At 32.4% G+C, this 21,405-nt stretch overlaps 2 protein-coding genes across 8 annotated transcripts in view; one reads left to right on the top strand and one right to left on the bottom strand.

Moving 5' to 3' along the window:
- Positions 1–21,405, bottom strand: part of DOCK7 (dedicator of cytokinesis 7) — a gene marked incomplete at both ends in the record, with an annotated part of 152,880 nt that overhangs the window by 76,778 nt on the left and 54,697 nt on the right. For all 7 annotated transcript variants that reach the window (XM_084242692.1, XM_084242693.1, XM_084242694.1 and 4 more), the window contains 2 exons: positions 79–149; positions 3,294–3,411. In XM_084242692.1, the coding sequence (XP_084098818.1) occupies positions 79–149; positions 3,294–3,411 (189 nt within the window). The remainder of the gene's footprint in view (positions 1–78; positions 150–3,293; positions 3,412–21,405) is intronic.
- On the top strand, positions 12,496–20,918 carry ANGPTL3 (angiopoietin like 3; the record flags this gene model as incomplete). Its single annotated transcript, XM_084242700.1, has 7 exons — positions 12,496–12,990; positions 13,633–13,743; positions 16,353–16,467; positions 17,771–17,884; positions 18,182–18,277; positions 19,809–20,075; positions 20,734–20,918. 7 exons carry the CDS (start codon positions 12,496–12,498, stop codon positions 20,916–20,918), a joined length of 1,383 nt encoding a protein of 460 aa, XP_084098826.1.

Here is a 21,405-nt window from a genome sequence, read left to right as displayed (position 1 = left end):
TGATAAACACACTATCTTGAGTGCTAACAATGCCACTGAGAAGTGAGTAACTTTGAAAGAAATATTTGAATTCAGTACCTGTTATGATATACTACGGCTGTATAGGCTTCCTTTGAAAATTCTGAACAGCTAGATTTACCAAAGATTACCTGTAACAAATAACAGCATATTGAAACTTTGTTGTATTAAATGCTGGATGTTTCATATTTATGTAAGAATTGCCTAATTTAATAACTACTTGAGAACAATGGGCAAAATCAGCCCAATGAAGAGCAATGTGCCTGCTGACATTCATAGTAAGTTCAATGCTTAACTGTAAATTTCTTTTCAACTATAAACCCATCTGACATTTGAACATTCAAAAAGTTTCTATCCATTATATTTATATCTAATAAAGTACATTTCTTTCCTTTCTTTTAAGGTGATGAATTCATCTTAAAATCAGGATGTAGCATATCATTTAGAATTTATGTAAGAAATACGGTCCTAGATGGTGGCCTCTACTATTCGAATTAGTGGCTTCTCCACTAAAACAGCAATAATTCTGAAAGACAGACATCAATTATTTATAAATGAGATTTTAAAATCCTATTTTAGGTTAAGCTATGTATCCTTTGCTTCCAGTTCTCCCTGAAAGTTACTCTACAATGGAAGAGCTGCATTCACATATTCTTACATGAACTAAAATAAAATCAATCACATTTTTTTAAAAAAAATTACAACATTACTTTTAGAGGTTTAGAGGTAAAATAATTCAGACATATATCTGTCTTTCCAATTCTAACAACAGTACAGTGACTAACTAGGGCAGTTAACTACATAAATGACTTAATACTACCAACCTCATAGCTATGATAGCTATGTGAAAGTCACTATCTAGCCATAGGTTAAATTAAACTCTTAATTCTTGGACAGCCTTCTCTACATCTGCATTAGTAATTAGGTGGACATGTCATCAAACTTCCATGGACACAAAGAATATTCCATATACAAAGGGATTAACTGGTACCATATCTAGATAAAAAGAAGATTAAGAGGTATCTGTGTTTCTGCTTGTGACATTTCAATTGAGACCTTTTAAGGATATGTAAAAGTACAATAATTATGACTCTCCTACATTAGTTAAATTTCATCATGGTGCTAGAATACATTTTTTAAACAAAATTTTGTTCTAATATCAAAATTATGAGGTTTATGATTTTATTGTTATTGATAAATCATACGATCATGTGATCACAAAATCATCTCAGGACCCATTCAAGTAGTACTTAGTTTAAAAAATTAAGCAAACAGTATGACTATTTATACATTATTTCAAACCAGCCACTCACAGAACATTAAAACATTATATTTTGATATGACTAATAATATATAGTGGAAGGAATATAATATCTCCCCCCCAAGTTATGATTTTTCACAAAATAACTCATTTATTTTCAAATATGAATGATATAAAGTGGAAAATCCTCCTTTTTTTCACCATTTGACATGTATTTTTAATCATTACAACATGACTGAGCATTAATAATGTGCCAAGCGTAAGACAGGCATCAAGATAGCGATATGAATAAGACAAAGTCCCTGCCCCAAAGGAGCTCACACTCTTGTGGGCAAGGTGAAGAAACGAACTTATAAGCAAATGATAGGCTCACAAAATAGTGATAAGGGTCCTTTAAAAAGTGAGAATATGCTGTGGTACCACCAAAAGAGGGAGTGGTCTAAATGCCAATGTGGGCTGCATGCAGCTGGGACTCTGCAGATGTGGCCATATAAATGCTATGACAAGGAAAAGCTTATTAGGCAGCAATAAAAACAGATTATTTTATATATACAATATTTGTCACAAGTTCAAATTCATATGGCAATTCATATATAGGATGACAAAGCATTTATTTTCACAATCCAGTATCTTTTCATCAATATGACAGTACATGCAATTCAATTCAGAAACAAAGAGTAAAGAGTATTAAATACTAGTTCTCAAACTAGTATTTTAACTAGTAATATAGTTCTACATTTATTTGACAGGTTTTTATATGCGAGGATCTGAAACAACTGCCAGAGGTACATACAAACATGAATAATTTGTGTCTGCTACTGTCAAGATCTACAAATAATGATAAAACTGATTTAATACAGAAGAAAATGTACAGCTTCTCTAGTAAGTAAAAAATCAGAACTTGAGTCAAATGACTGATGTAGTTTAATAATGTACCTACTCTTATCTCATTTTCATTACACTAGGGTTTCAGAGGATGAACATCTACGTAATGACAGTTGTGATCTGATTCCATGTTGCTAACTTCAGTTGAGCCAAAAATCTACTTTCATGGAAACTGCATCTATTAATATCCTACAAACCCTAAATGACTACTTGAGCAGTCAGGAATCTCCCCAGTCTGATTTTATCTTCCGTTGTTCACTGACAGGGAAATTCTCCCACTTGACTTGATCTCCGTCCCCCATCTTCCAGATAGACGGCCATTAATATTTTACCACCTCCAGTTTTAGCTCAGCTATGCCTTCTCCAGAGTGATCTCTCCTACCTCTGGACTCATAGGCATTTGAATCCCTGTGTCAGTCTTCTAATTACTAGCACAAACCTTGGTTCTCACTCAATATTGGTTTCAAAAATGTAATCCTTCAAAGGGATTTAAAAATACTGATACTTGCCAGGCTCCCACCCCTAGAGGTTATAATTTATTTGAAATGAGATTCACTCTGAGTGCGGTATTTTTAAAAACTCCCCAGGAGAGTATAATATGCAACCAAGGTCTTGAGAACTATTATTTAGCAAAAATGAGAAGAATCCCACATTTAGAATTACCTGGGGAGTGTTTTTACACTACAACACAGCCTCACATAGTATCCAACATCTTCTACCTCCTTTACGTGGCCTATCAGTCAAAAGGGGGTTCAGGAGAATCCGAATCACAGATGACCAGCAGAGAAAAGGTAACTCTCCTTTGTTACAGTATCCTAGGTGATTCCTACCTGATCCTCTTTGGAAGGTCACTATTTTAGAATTTTGTGTATTTTGTCTTATAGCCTCTAGATTACAAGTTTCATTCATCTTTGTATCTCTGGTAGCACCTAGCATATACCAAGCACTCAATAAATAAGACTTTAAATGAGCTCATCAGTAACTATACAGAAAATAAAATACAATTAGAAATTTATTTTACATGATCACATTACGTTCCAATTTAGAGCTATTAACGAAGTTGACAGCCCCCAAATGTCAATTTTTAAATGACGTGTAAAACAAAGGGAAAACAAAGAACATTTCTTACCTGCATAGCATTGCTTGGGTCTTCTCCATACATAAATTGGACTTTCACTGTTATATTTCTGGCAGAACCTTGACGATTGGCAAAATTGAGACTCTGAGGGTATATGTAGAGAAGATTTCTGTGAAGGCAACAGTGTACATGATAGTAAATACATATCTAAAAATAATGCTATGTACAAAAAGACACAAAAAAATATTGAATTACTAATATTTGCTAGTATAGTATATTCAACTATGCTGAATATTTTCACATAAAATGTTTAATTCTTAGAGCAATGATTCAAATAGCAACAGATATATCCAATTTTTGCTTCTGGCCTGAGGCCCAGAAAAGTAAAATGATTTTCATAAAACCAAGTAAGTGGAAAAGCTGAAATCAGAATACAGGTAAGTCTGACCTCAAAATGCAAATTCTTTCCTCTACAACAGACTTCTGGGAAAGTAATGAATACAGACTAAAACATTATTAAGAGACTAAAAACAAAAAGTTCCAACATTATTTTAGTTCCTCCAAGCAGGTATAAATAGGATGACATTTATAAATGTAGCTTTTATATAAGTGGATCAAGGATTTAAGAAGTATAACATTGCATATTGTTCAAAAACACCTATGACAATATGGTAGGTCTAACAGTATTGGGTAATCACATGTCACTTTGCATTTGACTTCATGTCTTATTCTTTATACAATTTCAATAGCCCCACTGTCAACACAGAGAAAAACAAAGATACCAAAAGAGAGAAATGAAAAAAAAAGGTGGAGGGAAGTTACTTTACCTGAGGACTAGTGATGAGAGATGAGGAACACTGAGTATAATAAAACCCTGCCAATCAACTACCAGGGTATGAAAAGAGTTCAACATTTTCTGGAAGGCATTAGGGCAATACAGAAATTTTAAATGAACCATCCCTTTGACCAAAAACCTACATCTTGTCTAAGGAGAAAACAGCACACTGGTGCAAGTGGGTGTATCCAAAGAAATTTAATAACTTTTTATAACAAGGAATTATATGGGCCTTCCTGGTGGCGCAAGGAGCTAAGACGCAACCTATGAAGATGTCCGCAGCCTCTGCAGCGCGAGTTCAACCTCCTGGCCAGCCAGGGAGCAACTCACATGATACAGCAGACCTCTCCTGACTCGCCGCTGCTCCCCTCAGCAGTGTATTTCAGTCAATCTGCCTGTTCTGTTCCCCATTCTGTCTCTGGTGAATCCTCTCACCCCCCCACACCTCTGGCCTGTACCCCAGCTCTTGTATGCATTAGTAAATAAAAAAAATGAATTATATATCATTATAAAGAAATATATTGCTTATCAGTGCTGGATTAGTTAAATTAATAAGAACTACTATGGAATCCTAAAAATGACAATATACAGAATTTGTTAATATAGAAAGAAATAACCGGTACATTGGATTAAAAAAGAGAGAGAGAGAGATTCCATGGCAGGTTGTAATGAAAAAAAAAAAAAAAACTAAAGATGACTGTGACTGCAACCACTGAAGTTATCAAATAAAATTTGCACAAGAAATATTTATTGATTCTGCACCAAATGTCACAGATGGTATTGTGCAACAGGAAAACATAGGTTAAATGGCAATTCCCTGGTATTCAGGAACAAAAAGCCTAATAAGATGGAAAAGACTATTTCAAAACAATGTAATACTGGAGAGCTGTACAGAGGTTATGGGAGGAAGAGGGAGGTACACTGCTGTCTGTGGGGATATTTTTCATCATTTACCTTTGCAATGTATTTCCTGAAGAAATTAGATTATTTTTGTGTAGATTTTTCCAGAAGCTAGATTTTTTGGTTATATCCCTCTAGTGATATGCAACATGTTCTGCGTTTTGGTAAATAGAGAGTTGGATCTAATATACAAAGAGTTGGTTAAGTTCAAATGTTTTGGTCATGGTCTGTGAGAAATCATCTGTGTCCTTCTATCAGGAGGAAAATGTTTGTTTCTCTTTTTGTGTAAGTAGTGCACACTAATGATCTATACCTAAGTCCATTATGTCAATAAGGGTTACCAAAAGGTAATAGTCTACCATTTTTTTTTTTCAGCATAAAGAAGGTTATGTTTTATTTATATTTTTTTAAATAATAAATTTTATTTTTATATTCCCCCATACAATTGCAAACGCCCCATTCTGACCCCAATCCTTCCCCTCCCGCCCCCCACCCCCCACCCCCCAAAAAGTGTCTCTGGTTCATAGTTTTTTGTTGATTTTGATTTTCACTTTCTTATATTCATTTTCCTGGTCCCTTATTTAAGTTTTCTAGATTCCTGCTATGAGTGAGACCATCCGGTATTTTTCTTTTTCTTTTTTGGCTTATCTCGCTGAGCATGATCCCTTCCAGCGCCATCCATGTTGCTGCAAATTGCATGTGTTTATCTTTTTTGAATGCTGAGTAATATTCCATGGTATATATGTACCACATCTTCTTGATCCAGTCATCTATTTTTGGGCATTTGGGTTGTTTCCAAAGCTTAGCTATTGTAAACAGTGCTGCTATAAACATAGGGGTGCAGGTGCTCTTTGGAATTGATGTTTCTGTGTCCTTTGGGTAAATACCTAGGAGTGGAATTGCTGGATCATATGGAAGCTCTATGTTTAGTAGGTCCAGAAATCTCCACACAGCTTTCCACAGTGGTTGGACCAGTTTGCACTCCCACCAACAGTGCAGAAGAGTTCCTTTTTCTCCACACCCTCGCCAACATTTGTTGTTGCTAGTTTTTTTAATATGTGCCATTCTCACTGGTGTGAGATGGTATCTCATGGTAGTTTTGATTTGCATTTCCCTGATTACAAGTGATGTTGAACATTTTTTCATATGTCTGTTGGCCATTTGCATTTCCTCTTCAGAGAAGTTTCTTTTTAGCTCTTCTGCCCATTTTTTGACTGGATTATTTTCTTTGTTGTTGCTGAGTCTCATCAGCTCTTTGCAGATTTTTGTGATCAGTCCTTTATCATTAGTGTTGGGTGCAAAAATGTTCTCCCAGTTGGTGGGGTTTCTCTTTGTTTTTGTTATTGTCTCTTTTGCTGTGCAGAAGCTCTTTAATTTGATGTAGTCCCAGCTGTTTATCTTTGTCTTCACTATCACTGCTTTGGGTGATGTGTCTGTAAAGATGTCTTTGATGTGCAAATCCCGTAGTGTTTTGCCTATATGTCCTTCTATGTATTTTATGGTTTCAGGTCTTATGTCTAGTTCTTTAATCCATTTTGAGTTGATTTTTGTGTATGGTGTGAGGTAGTAGTCAAGCTTCATTCTTTTGCATAATAGTCTACCATTTCTTATTTATTTGATAGTTGGAATACCTCTATGAAGTGTGTTTTTCTTCTTATATGAGAGACAAGAATAAATGCTTGATTCTTTTCCATTAGACTAATTTTCAAAATTATCAATGAGTATATTACAATCTTACTGATAAGATCAATTACATCTTTTTTTAAGCATCACTTATAAACTCAAAAAATCAAACATATGATGGGATTTGATACACAGCAGTTATCCTTTTTAATTTTTAATTAAAGTACTATTTGGATACCCCCATCAGTTATTACCACCATAGTGCAACCACCAGCAAATCACCCATAGTCCACCACCACAGCCCATTGTGCTTCCTTCCCTCTTTATTCTTACTTCTCTCTCCCCTCTTTGATGCTACAGTTCTGTAGTCAGCTCTGAAGGGTTAGTTTTTAAGTCTTTATCTGACCCTTAGTATAGTTACTTTATTTTTTTTGTTTGGTTTTTTTTTGTTTCTATAGAGGCATTTTTATTTATTTATTTATTTGTTTGTTTGTTTTGTTTATACATGCACTGGGTACAGTCAGAAGCGCGGGAGGGTGAGAGAATTCACCAGAGCCAGAGCAGGGAGCAGATCAGGCAGAAGGACTGAAGCACACTGCTGAGGGGAGCAGCGGGCGGCAGGAGAGGTCTGCGCGCCATGTGGGACCCTCCTCCGGTGGCCGGGGAGCAGCCGGGGATCTAACCGGCACGGCAGAGGCCGCGGGCAGCTTCGCAACCCAGCGCTCAACCGCTGCGCCACCGGGGAGGCCCTAGTATAGTTACTTTATATTCCCCATATTAGTGACACTATCTAGTGTTTCTCTGTCTCCTTCTGGCTTATTTCACTTAGCATTTTCTCTTCCAGCTCCATTCAAGATTCCACAAATGGGACAAGTTTACCTTTTTTTCATCACTGAGTAATTTTACATTGTACCTATATATACACCACAATTTCTTGACTCAATTATCTGTTTTGTGGTACTCAGGAGATGACTTTAGGGATTCATTCCAAACAGCAAGGATAACAAAAGAGAACATATCCAACTGGTACTACATCAAACTAAGTCATTTAGACTTTTTTTTTTTTCATTTAGACTTTTTAAGTCTTATTATCTAAGAAATGCATTTCATAAGGCTATAGTTGCCATAAATAGTGATCCCTCTGATGGTTGTGAACAAAGTTAATTAAAAACCTTCTGGGAAGAATTCACCATTCTAGAAGCCAGTAAGACATTAGTGATTCAAAGGAAGAGAGCAAAATACAAACATTAAAAGGAGTTTGGAAGAGTTGATTCTAACTCTCATGGATAACTTTGAAAGCTTTAAGACCTCAGTGGCAGAAGTAACCGCAGATGTGTTGGAAATACCAAGAAAACTAGAATTAAAAGTGAAGCCTGAAAATGTGACTGATTTGCTGTAATCTCATGATAAAACTTAAATGAGCAAGGAGTTGCTTCTTATGGGTGAGCAGAGCAAGCAATCTTGTGAATGAAAGTGCTGTGAACATTTTTTAAATGACAACTAAGGATACAGAATATTATATAAACTTAGTGAATAAAGCATCAGCAGGGTTCAAGAAGAGGAACTCCAATTTTAAAAGAAATTCTACTATCAATATGGTTAAAATGGTATCAAATAGCATCATAAGTTACAGAGATTTTTTTTGTGAAATAAAGTGTCCAAAAATCAGCAAACTTCATGGTGCCTTACTTTTAAGAAACTGCCAGTTACCCCAGTGTTCATCAACCACTACCCTTACCAGTCAGCAGTAAATATTAAGGTAAGATTCTCCACCAGTAAAAGGATTATGACTTACTGAGGGCTCAGATTTTGGTTGATATTTTCAGCAATATAGTCATTTTTAGACATAATGCTATTGTATACTTAATAGACTATGATATAGTGTAAACATAACTTATATGCACTGGGAACAAAAAAATTTATTGACTCACTTTATTACAATATTAGCAATATTATTGCATTAGTCTGGAACCAAATCACAGTATCTTCAAGTTACACTTGTATATAATACAAACTCATTTGCATAGCTCATCATCGAAGGGATCTAGTCTGATCTACCCCAAAAATTTAACATGAGAAGTCAGAATGTTTATTTTTTCATGTTTTTGAAATATCTGAAATACCACAATAAGTACTTTCATCATAAAAAAACTCTAACTCACATTTATAGTGAACAAGAAAAAAAGATAAATAAAATATTCCTTCAAAGGTGACTGATCTTCCAGATCTGCATTGTTCAATAAAATAGTATGATTGTTGAGTACCTTATGTATACCTGTCCTAATGGAGATATGCTACAATCATAAAATATACACCATATTTGGAAGACTAAACAAAAAGAAAAATATCAATTTTTTGTATTGGTCATATGTTGAAATGGTAATTTTTGATATAGTAGAGTAAATAATATATACTCCTAAATTTAATTTCAGTTATTTCTTTTTCATTTTCTTAAACACACCATGTTCCATTCAGACAGTACTGTTCTGAACAAAGAGACAATAGAAAGATAATATATCACTCTTGCATTATTCTTTACTTTAATTAATACAAAGATTTCTATTTATAAAAGTGTTCTCAATTAGTTTTAGAATGTTTCTACCAAACACATAAATTCAAAAACAAATTATCACAGTTAAAAAGGAAAAAATTAAAATGGCCACTAGATTCAAAAGAACAAAAATGCCTTGTGTTTTATTTGGAAATCATATGCTCATAAGATTGCATAATCTGGGGGAGGAAAAAGGACTTTGCTTTGCTTGGAATTTAAACAAGGCTTCTAAATGTCCTAAAATTCTATGCAGTAAGAAATTTGTATATTAGTTCTGAGAAACCGGAAACCTTTGATTATGACCTAATTTTGCTTAGTTTGTTTTTTTTTTGGCATAAAACTTTAAAATTTTTGTAGCATTACTGATTATATTTGATCAGGGTTCTATTTAAATGGGCACAAATTCAAATAAAGATTAGGTTGTGTTTAACAATTTGTACTGAAACAGTGGGCATCAAAACGTAGACACAAAATTGTTTACAAGATTACTACTTTCATTACATTTCCCAAGTTGACACTCCCCCATAGCTTATAATTAAACAAATTATAAACTTGAATGATACTGAATAACATGTCAAGAACAAAATTATTCAGATATTTCTATTCAGAATAAACCATATACCAATATAGCATAGAAACCAAGACTATATGACCATTGCCTCTAATCTATCTGTTACTCTTACATGTGAGAATTTATAGTAAAGTATCCAAGAAAGCTTAATATTCTAATACAGAAGACAAAAAGCAAGGAAATTCCCACTCACAGCCTCTCTTTGGTATTAGTGTCCAGTTCCTTTCATGCAGTGGAATGTGTTATTTTTCAAATTCCCTCTCCTGTACCAAAAAGGGATGAACATCTACTATATGCAAATCATATGCTTGGAAAATTCCCATGTTATGGTTTCATCATACTTTTATTCATTCAATAAATGTATATTGTTTCTCTACCATGTAAGAGACTGTATGAAAGTTTGGTAAGGAATTTAATTAAAAACAGATATAGATCTTGCTAATAAACAGCTTATATACCACAGTAAAGAGAAGCTGACCCACCCCAATGTCCCCCAAACTAGAATGTAGTTGAAAAATCAGGGTCAATAGTTTAAAGTCAGAAAAGTAGACAGTTAAGAGAAGTTTCGAAACATGCCCTTCATGATCAATGATCACACCAACTTTTCTCTTTAAAAAAAAAGGGGGAGAAAATTCCAATCTTTTCTCTGGTTCAACACACATCTTCATATTTCCACAAAATGTAGTAGTGGTAACGGTAAGATGAAACTAAAAAATAGGATTTTTTTTTTTGTTTTTCTTCTCCAATGGTGGAAGTATTTCTGTATTATTATTAACTTCCATTCTTTAACTGTTACAAACAGAAGTACTTGTACAGATCTGTATTAGACATGTATAAAAGGTATACAAAGGCTAATCAAAAGACATAATTCCTTACACTTAACAGGTCCAAGAAACCAAAACTCAGAAAACTTGCTAATTTATATCTACTTAATATGAGACTAGGTCATATTCACCAATGAATATTACTGTATGGACATAAAAGCACTGATTGTCTCTAATATAAAAAATAGTGAATATATAACACTATACAGTTTCATTATATGCTTTATTCTAAATGTTTAAAAAATATTAGCTTTTATACACTCCTGTAAGGTAAATCTTACCTCACCACTTGACAAACAAGAAAACAGATGTTCAGAAAAGCCAACTAATTTGACCAAGGATGACAGAAAAATAACAGACAGGATTCCAATTCAGACAGTCTGGCTCTAGTATCATATTTTTAACCACTATGGCATACTACCTGTTTTAACTATTATACCTAAAAGACTTTAATCCTAAATCATCGGAAGAAAGGTCCTCCATTATATATCAGGAAGAAGCACTTCTAAGAATTGAAAATTGTTCATTTTGTACAGTTTTGCATGACAACTTACAATTTAAACTAAAATTTGTTGTATCAAAACTTTTCCCATACTAGCTTTATGAAAAAAATTTGAGGTTGATTACATAAACACACAGATTAGAAGGTTGTTTCCTGAGATATAACTAATATTTTGAGTACTTTCTATTTGCCAGGCAGTGTTACAAGTATTTTATGTAAATAACTGATTTTGATTTTTATAACCTTATGAAATATGTACTATAACTACCCCAACTTTACAGATAAGGAAACTATGGTATGGGGCTATTAACTTGTCCAAGGTTAGACAGGTAGAGCTAGTTTTAGGATGCAGACCACAGTCTGATTCCAGAGCCCGTACTCAACAATTTCACCCTATTATTTGTCAAGATAAGGCATTTTTATAGGATTTACTACTTTCTCAAAAGGTTCATAATATGAATATTCAAGAACAATAATCACAACTTAGAGCATTTAAATAATTTAACTGGTTTATATAGTATTTTTCATTTTAACACTAAACGAGAAGAGCAGTGGAACATTTATTTTTAAAAATACTATTAACTGTTCAGTTTTGCTAAAATTATATATCAAAATTATTATCAAGCTCACAAACTTCAGAAAAAACTATGATGGGCAGTTTCTGACAAAGGAAGTATTTAAGATTTAATTCTGGTCTGACCTTAGAACACATAACTGTTGATCATTCAATGGGCAAATGGAAAAGAAGCCAGAACATAAAGACATAGATTATATTGGAGAAAGGGAGAAAAATCCTTTTTAATGATACTTATATGGAATTTTAGTATGATATACAAATAGGTTAAGATAGATAATATGAAGCTGAAAGACATACCAACAATTACCATGACAAAAATAATAAGGAACATACATTCATCAGTTAGTTACACAGAGTACCATGAAACTGCACCATTGAAAGGCATTGATAATTCTCAAAGAAGAAAGCTTCACAGAGATGTTTATGGGAATGAGTCACATTACCAAAAAAAACTAAAATACAATTTGAGAAATACATAATTCACTAATTTATGAATGATGAACTTATTAATCAAGAGTTTGGTTTTTTAGTTGTCAATTTCTTTCAAAATCATGACAAATTAAAATGAACTTCTAAAAACAGGTAGATCTCGTATCACTAAAAGTAAGCCTATAACATAGCAAAATTAAATACTATAACAATTTATTATTACCTACTAAGTCAGCTACTCGTTTCTTTCATTTCATTGATCTAACTCAGTGTGAAAGGTTACCCTTGTACAAGTTTACACAGCTTAATGATTAACTGTATTTACCTGCCAACTTCACTGTTTATGTGGCAAATAGTGATATATATAGAGTTTGGAAGTCTAAGTCGGCTAGAGGAGAAAACTAATTCCAAATTGCCTGAAATTGAATAATTTGGCCAAAAATGTACACAATTAAACTCTTTCTTTTTATTGCTCCTCTAGTTTTTTCTTCTAAAATTGATCAAGATTATTTAACATTTGATTCTATATCTCCAGAGCCAAAATCAAGATTTGCTATGTTAGATGATGTAAAAATTTTAGCCAATGGCCTCCTTCAGCTGGGACATGGTCTCAAAGATTTTGTCCATAAAACTAAGGGCCAAATTAATGACATATTTCAAAAACTCAACATATTTGATCAGTCTTTTTATGACTTATCACTGCAAACCAATGAAATCAAAGAAGAAGAAAAGGAACTTAGAAGAACTACATCCAAACTGCAGGTCAAAAATGAAGAAGTGAAGAATATGTCACTTGAACTCAACTCAAAACTTGAAAGACTTCTAGAAGAAAAAATTCTACTTCAACAAAAAGTGAGATATTTGGAGGACCAATTAACTAACTTAATTAAAAGTCAACCTGAAATTCAGGAACACCCAGAAGTAACTTCACTTAAAGTAAGTAGAAACCAAATAAAGTTCACAATTATGTTTTCAATGTGGATCTTTTTTAAAAAAACTTAAGACATGCTATTTGAAATACTTTGTTATATTGTTGAAATCTCTACTGCTCTCAAGGATAAAAGTATCCAGAAAATACAATTTCCCATTATAATTTCAAACTGGTTTTTGTTTACCTTACATTACATATGAAGACAACTAAACTTTATATTCATATGAAAATTTCAAATCAATTCAGTGAAAATATATAGAACTAAAACATAATAGTACTACAAATGATTAGAGGGAAGTAAAAAGTTATATGAATATAGCCTTGAAACTATGTCCATTTTTAAAATGGTTAAGAGGAATATAGGAAATGGTAAAGATTAAAACATTGTTTATTTTATACAATTAAAGTAGTAAAAAGTCCAGAAAATCATACTTTTGAGATATTTTAAATAAAACATAAAAAGAAAAGTGTATGCTATTTGAGAAAAGCATACAAGAAAAAATGATTACCAGTATTCATTTTTCTAATCCACCATTAGTTGTTTTAAAAAGTAGATTGTGATAGTCCCAGAAATAACAAAGTCTAGTTTAATCAAAAAGAAAGAAAAAGGAGAGCAAACTTCTAACCAATCTACAATCTATATCCAGACTTTTATACAACAGCAAGATAATAGTATCAAAGACCTTCTGCAGACTGTGGAAGAACAATACAGACAATTAAACCAACAACATAGCCAAATAAAAGAAATAGAAAATCAGGTAAGTCACTATTTTAATAATATGTCCAATCTTTTGCATGAAATTTAGGTTTATGAAAATATTGAACCCTAAAAACATTTAAAATAATTATACCTGGACAGTGAGTAAAAAAATTTTACCAACGTGGTTGTTAAGACTCTGCACTCTGAAGCTAATAAAGTATCTGGGTTTGAATCTTGACTCTGTAACATTTGTGTGACCTTGAATAAATCACTTAACCCCTGTCTTTCAGTTTCTTTAGTTACTCTATGAAGATAACAAAAGCTATCTTACAAGATTATTGTGAGACAAAAAAGAATTCATATAAAGTATATCCTCAGTATAGCAGCCAAAGTGATTCTATTAAAATTTAAATTAGATCTTATGTCTCTTAGTTCAAAATCCCAAAATAACTTCTCATCTCACTCTTGTTGCATAAAACTCAGGATGACCTGACCCTTACTATCTCACTGATTTCATCTCCTTTACTCTAGTCATATCAGCCTCTTTACTCTTACTCAAATACATCGAACATGCTGCCATTTCCGGGCCTTTGCCCTTGTTTTTCCCTCTGTCTGGAATGATCTATGGTATATGCATTGCCTACTCTTTCATTCCCTTTAAGTCTTCATCAAATACAAAATTCTCAACAAAGCCTTTCTAGGTCACGTAATCAAAATTACAATCTTCTATTCCCAAGCTTGAAATCTATTCCCTCCTTCACTATTCCTTTTTTTTTTCATTAACACATCTATTTAATTAAATATACATTTTAGTCATTTCTCTATTCTTGCACTAGAATATAACCTCAATGAACACAGGGATTTTGTTCCATTGTATTTATTACTGTAGCCCCAGAATAAAGAACAGTCTGATACACAGTTGCCATTCAATAAACATGTTGAATTAATAAAGGTAATGTCATATTCAGCATATATAACTTAATAAAAACTTAGTAAAAACTATATTTTTACTATTATTATTACAACTGAGAGCTAGATAATTAAAGTACATCAAAAAATATAATTAATCTACAATGTAAACAATTGGCTAAATGAGAACGGGAGAATCCTTTTTATAATTAAGCTATATCAGAAAAAAGCATTCCAATATATAGTACTCTAGTCCAGAAATATTAATAATATTCAAAAATCTATTCAAGAGAGTTCCAAAAAGACTCAGAGAAACTTGTAGAAAAAGTTGCAAAACCTGTATTTTATGACATAATTTTAATAGGTTATTTTTGCTTGTAGCTCATAATTTAGTAGGTTATTTTTAGTAATTGTCCAAAAGGGATTTTTGCCAGCTACTTTTGATTTCCATAATTTTCTACTTATAAAACTTTTCTAAATTATTTTTACTATAGCTTTTATTATGATGGAATAAACCTGTTCACAGTTATAAAATGTCGCCATTATAAGATTAAACACATTCTGTCTAATAATAACTGTATGAGGAATTCAAAACAATGAATTTCAGAGATAAAAGCAGTATTAGATTAGCTAATCCAACTTTCTCAAATTTATATTAAGAAAACAAAACTCTAAAAGTGACTTTAATCACAGATACTTATTACAAAGGACTAATACCCAGTAAGCAAACTTTACAACAAATTTCTATGAATTAGATCCTAGGAAATGTCATTATGCTAACACCAAAAAAACTAACACTAATGATACAAGATATTACATATTCTGCTTTTCTCAAGCATCAATAAGAAAAGTTATCAATCAATAAACTGTAAACCAGCAAATATTAAATAAACATGTTATTGCTAAACTATAAAACTTTGAACATGTTGAAAGCAAATACACCTGCTAATTTGTTACCTTTACAGATATGTCTACATGTTAAAATGATCAAGAAAGCGGTCTCTAGCAAATTATGTACTATGTTTTTTATGGCAGATCTGAAAATCAATAAGGTCTACACACACACGAGTTATTAAATTGAAAATCTGCCTATGTTATTGGATACAGCAACAATATACTAACATTCTACTCATAAGAATATAAATATAATAGGCTAGGGCCTCCCCTGGTGGCGCAGCAGTTGAGCACTGGGCTGCGAAGCTGCCCGCAGCCTCTGCAGCGCGGGTTCGATCCCCGGCCACCAGCGAGGGTCCCACATGGCGCGACAGACCTCTCCTGCCGTGCCCGCTACTCCTCTCAGCAGTGTATTTCTTTGTCAGCCTGTCTGTTCTGTTCCCCGCTCTGGCTCTGGTGAATTCTCTCACCCTCCCGCGCTTCTGACTGTACCCAGTGCTGGTATAAATAAATAAATAAATCTTTAAATATATATATATATATAATAGGCTATGAATATTTAAATTCATATATTAAAATATGCTAAGCAAAGTCTCTGCTTTTGGTCTTGTTATTTTTGACAAATCTGTTTTTTGCATTGTCCTCTTTCTCTGTTTTTCTGAACTCATTAAATATGTGTGATTAAACATTTTTAGAACAGATAAAATACATAATCTATGTAGCACTGTTTATCACTGTTATTGATATATCAAAATAATTATTTTGAATTAAAAGATGCATGAAAGCTGTACTTCTCATATCCTCAGATTCCCAGATTATATATTCAATACCATTGTTAAAAGTAGATTTTTGTTCTTTTATCAGTTAAGAAAAACTGGTATTCAAGAATCCACAGAAAACTCTCTTTCTTCTAAACCAAGATCACCAAGAACTACTCCTGCTCTTCACATGAATGAAACAAATAATGTAGAACATGATGGTAAGATCATTTGGTGTGTTTCCTTCTTGAAGCTATTATCACCAAATTCTACTTCTATCTTTTATATTTCCATGAAAAATCCTTTTTCTCAGGGCCTCTTCTAGACCAAAAGAGTAAAGAGACAAATTCACCAAATATAACTTGTCAACCTAATTTGAATCCTGATGATTTTTTTAATCCTATAGAACATATTCATAAGACAAGCAGGAAAATATGAATACAGAATGGATATAGATTCACAGGCAACCTTTGAACAAGGTTTAAATTGCACATATCTACTTGGCTGTTTTTCCCAATAAATATTGTTAGCCCTGTAGCCCTGCAGCTTCTGCATTCATGAATTCAAAGAAATGTGGACATATGCTTAAAGAATTTATAGAGGTGAACACATGGATAGGGAGGGCTGACTGTAAGGGATTTGTGCATCCCTGGATGTTGGTATCCATAGGGGGAAGAGAGGATGCTAAAACAAATCATCCCCACAGATACAGAAGACAGTTATAGTTAAGTTTTTTGGCAGTTAATAGTTACACGTGAATTTTCTTCTGTTCAACACCACATCCCACCCTGGTTATTCAAGGATCAACTGTATTATTAATTTTCTTGATGTGATATTGGTATTGCAGTTATGTAAGAAAATCATGTTTAAGAGATGCATGCTCAATATCTAAGGGGTAAAAAAGTCAAATATTTGCAGAATGCATGTTTGTATATATCTGTTTCTAAACACATGACAGAGCATTAACAATTGTTGAATATAAATGGAAAGATGATGGTATTCCTTTCAATGTTCCATTCTACTTTCCTGTTTGCCTGAGAATTTTCATAAGAAAAACAAAAATATGATGGTAACAAGTACCCATTCCAACCAAATTTCAACAAAATGATATACTTTCAAAACATTTTTATAAACTTCATGCAGGAAAAAATGTGCTAGTTTCCTCCATGTATATTCATTCTTTCCACATATATCCATGGAATACACCTGTTATATACCAGCAGTATCAGTATTAATATCTCATTTGTGGTATTTTATGTATATTCTTCCTTTATCTGGTAAAACAAATGTTTAAAATTTTCATTTTACCACTCTTCTTAAAATCAGATTAGTAGTAACTATTTTTATATTCTTTGCATATCATCTAATGGAAATGTCTTAGCATAAACCACCTTCTCAGTAATCAATTACTGAAACAGGCCAAAGCCAACATTCATGGCAATACCATAAAGTGTCAAGTAAAATCTTGAGCTCTATAGATATTATTCTTAGATGTCTTATGTAATAATATTTTTTTGATTCTAGACATTCCTGTTGATTGTACCACCATTTATAACAGAGGTGAACATACAAGTGGCATCTACTCTATTAGACCCACCAACCATCAAGTTTTTAATGTCTACTGTGATGTTAAATCAGGTAAAACTAGCTTGTGGAGAAAATGGAAGTTGGTAGCTCAGGTCACTACCAATTAACACAAATCCTGTTATCTTTGTTCTGAGTATACATAAGATGAAATACATAAATAGTTATAAGGATCTATTATTACTTATATTTGTCTTATATATGTATTTACTTACTAGTCTCTATCATTTTCCATAATAATCTGAAGTGACTACTGTCAATAAGTTTATTAAAACAAGTTAATTAAAAGTATTTTGTTATATCTGTGAGCAGAAACCAATAAAAACACAAAATTTCATTCAATATATTCAGGCAGCTCATGGACATTAATTCAACACCGAACAGATGGATCCCAAAACTTCAATGAAACCTGGGAAAACTACAAATATGGTTTTGGGAAGCTTGATGGTAAGGTGATTTCACTCATTGGTTCATGCATTGATTTTAAAATGTGTAACTATTATGCACTGCATTACGAATGCAAAATTGAATGAGAAACAATCCTGGACTTCATAGAACTTACTAAACAAATAATTACACGTTTGTTAGTAATTACATTTATTACAAGTGTCTTGATTTGAATTATATTTAAAGTTCACAATTCGTGTCTTAATTATACCTATCAGAATTTGACTTGATGGCTTATAACTATCATAATTAAAGACAATTTTGATTAAGTCATAACTATGCTATGTCAGTATTAAATGCCATGAGTGAACACAAAGAAAACCATCCTTTACAACTGGTCCCTCTACTTTCTTATTAGCATTTAGATATCAATTATTTGGACATTGGAAGGGACAAGAAAACATGAATCACATAAAATGTTTAGGTTTCAAATATTTAAATATGATATAAAATAAAATATGTGGTTGATTGAAAGTAATTTAGTTAACTCAATACAGATCTCAAAGTAAGATTTAAAACAGAAAATAAATAAGTAAAAATAAATAACATAGGCTTAAAATCCAAGAAGCACATTATAAAATTCATGAATGATATAAAAGTACTTATTTATAAAGTAGAAAATAACCACTATTATACTAAATCTGTAAATATTTCAGTATACTAGAGTATTTACAAGATTTTGCATTCAAATTACCAATTAAATCCCTAACTAGAAGGTATTTTCAGAACTATATTTTGTAGCCCCAAATTTTCTTCTAAAAGTGACTATAAACCAAAAGTAAGAGACTGACAGGTAAGTCTAAAGTATTCATTTATTTCTATAAGAAAGCAAATTATTTGAACTTGCAATCCTTAAAACGAAGTCTCCTACTAATTCAATACCATAAGAAAAAAATCTATCTTTTTCCTTAAATAAAAAGTATGACAATTAAAGAGAAATTTACTTGTATTTGTTATTTATAATTATAATCAAAAATTGTATTTTAAATAAAAATAAATTAATATTTAGGGAAAAATAAAGAATTATAATTTTTAATTTAAAATGTTATTCCCTCCTTTATCTACAAATATCTATATCAAGCAATTCAAAGATCAAGTTTATATTCAACAAAAATAATATTATTGTTATTATCCAAGTCTCTGGAAATACTTAACAGATCTCTTGATCATATATTGTTATTAATAAACAGTGGATATTGAATCTTGGGCAAGAAGCTAGGACTGAGATAATATTCTACCGATGACCAAACCAAAATATTTCTATAATATTCTACTATGTTTTTCAAGTGAATTTGCCTCATAACATCCATTTTAGAAAGGATAAACAGATTTTAGGCAGGTCTAATATTTTATACACGTGTGTGTGTATCTACATATAACTATACTTTTAACAGGAAATTTTTTAAGAAACTCTAAAGTAGCCAAGGGATTTGAGACTGAACAAATCATTTACTTAAACTACTCTAATAGAACATGTCAGTATATAATGTGCAGTTAACAATCTACATATCTTTACAACTTTTGTTCTCAGGAGAATTTTGGTTGGGCCTGGAGAAGATATACTCCATTGTGAAGCAATCTAATTACATTTTACGAGTTGAGCTAGAAGACTGGAAAGACAACACATATTATATTGAATATTCTTTTCACTTGGGAAATCAAGAAACCAATTATAGGCTACACCTTGTTGAGATTACTGGAAATTTCCCCAATGTGCTTCCACAGCACAAAGACTTGGAATTTTCTACTTGGGATCACAAAGCAAAAGGACACATCAACTGTACAGAAAGTTATTCAGGTATCCTTTTCTAACATCAATATGTTCATGTCTTCAAAATATCTTCCTAATGTATTAGCTTATATCTACAATATCAACTCTTTAAAATTTGTTTTATAATATTAGAGTTTTTCTTTTTTTTTTTTTTAAAGATTTATTTTATTTATACAAGCACTGGGTACAGTCAGAAGCGCAGGGGTGTGTGTGTGTTGGGGGGGGGGTGTGGTGTGTGTGTGTGTGAATTCGCCAGAGCCACAGCAGGGAACAGAGCAGGCAGAAGGACCGAAGTACACTGCTGATGGCCGGGGAGCAGCCGGGAATGAATCGGTGCTCCAGAGGCCGTGGGCAGCTTCGCAACCCAGTGCTCAACCGATGCGCCACCGGGGAGGCCCAACTCTTTAAAATTTGACTCCCTACAAACATCTTCTCTGTAGGTAAAAATTTCTTAACATAAGTGTTAAATCTGATTCTAGTCCTAGTATTTTTTACCTCTTGTCTCCCTCAGATATTTTATTTTAAATGCTGTGCATGAGACTTATATAGAGTATTTAAAATTGGGACATATGCATCTACAGTATTGTTATACTGATAAGATATAAAAATAGACTCATGGGGAAATACACTAACAGTAACTGCATATGAGTTTGTATCCATTAAATTGCGTATCTATCATTTTTAGGAGGCTGGTGGTGGCATGATGTATGTGGCGAAAACAACCTAAATGGTAAATATAACAAAATGAGAGCAAAATCTAAACCAGAGAAGAGAAGAGGAATATGGTGGAAGTCTCAAAATGGAAAGATATACTCTATCAAATCAACCAAACTGTTGATACATCCAACAGACTCAGAAAGCTTTAAGTGAACTGAGGCAAATTAAAAGGCCAATAAATTAAACATTAAACTCATCCCAAGTTGCTGTGGTTTAATAATCTGATACTAAATCACTATAGAAGACTTTAGAAATAGATTATTTTAAAACTGTCAATTTAAGATTAAACATACTGTCACAGTTTGTGACATTAAACATACTGTCACATCATCTCAAAGAACATTTACCATTCTCAATCAAAATTCTTACATCATTTATTCATATATTTTCTGATGTGGGAATGAATTTTAGATGGTCACAATCTAAATTTTAACCAATGGGTGAATTTTAAAATAAAAAATGTAGAGAGACATATTTTAAGTCATTATGTGGGCTAATTTCACAACTTCCCCAATTTAAGGAAGTAGCTGTCTTGCTAAAATTTTAAAGCCAAAAAAAAAGAGAAAAGACTGATAATTGCACAGTTCTTAAATATTCTAACTATAAATTTCAAAAATAAAATTAGGTCAGTTCAGAGTAT

Source organism: Talpa europaea (assembly GCF_964194135.1).
Source record: "Talpa europaea genome assembly, chromosome: 9".
In the NCBI taxonomy this organism is placed as follows: Eukaryota; Metazoa; Chordata; class Mammalia; order Eulipotyphla; family Talpidae; genus Talpa; species Talpa europaea.
This window is presented reverse-complemented; position numbering and strand designations above follow the sequence as displayed.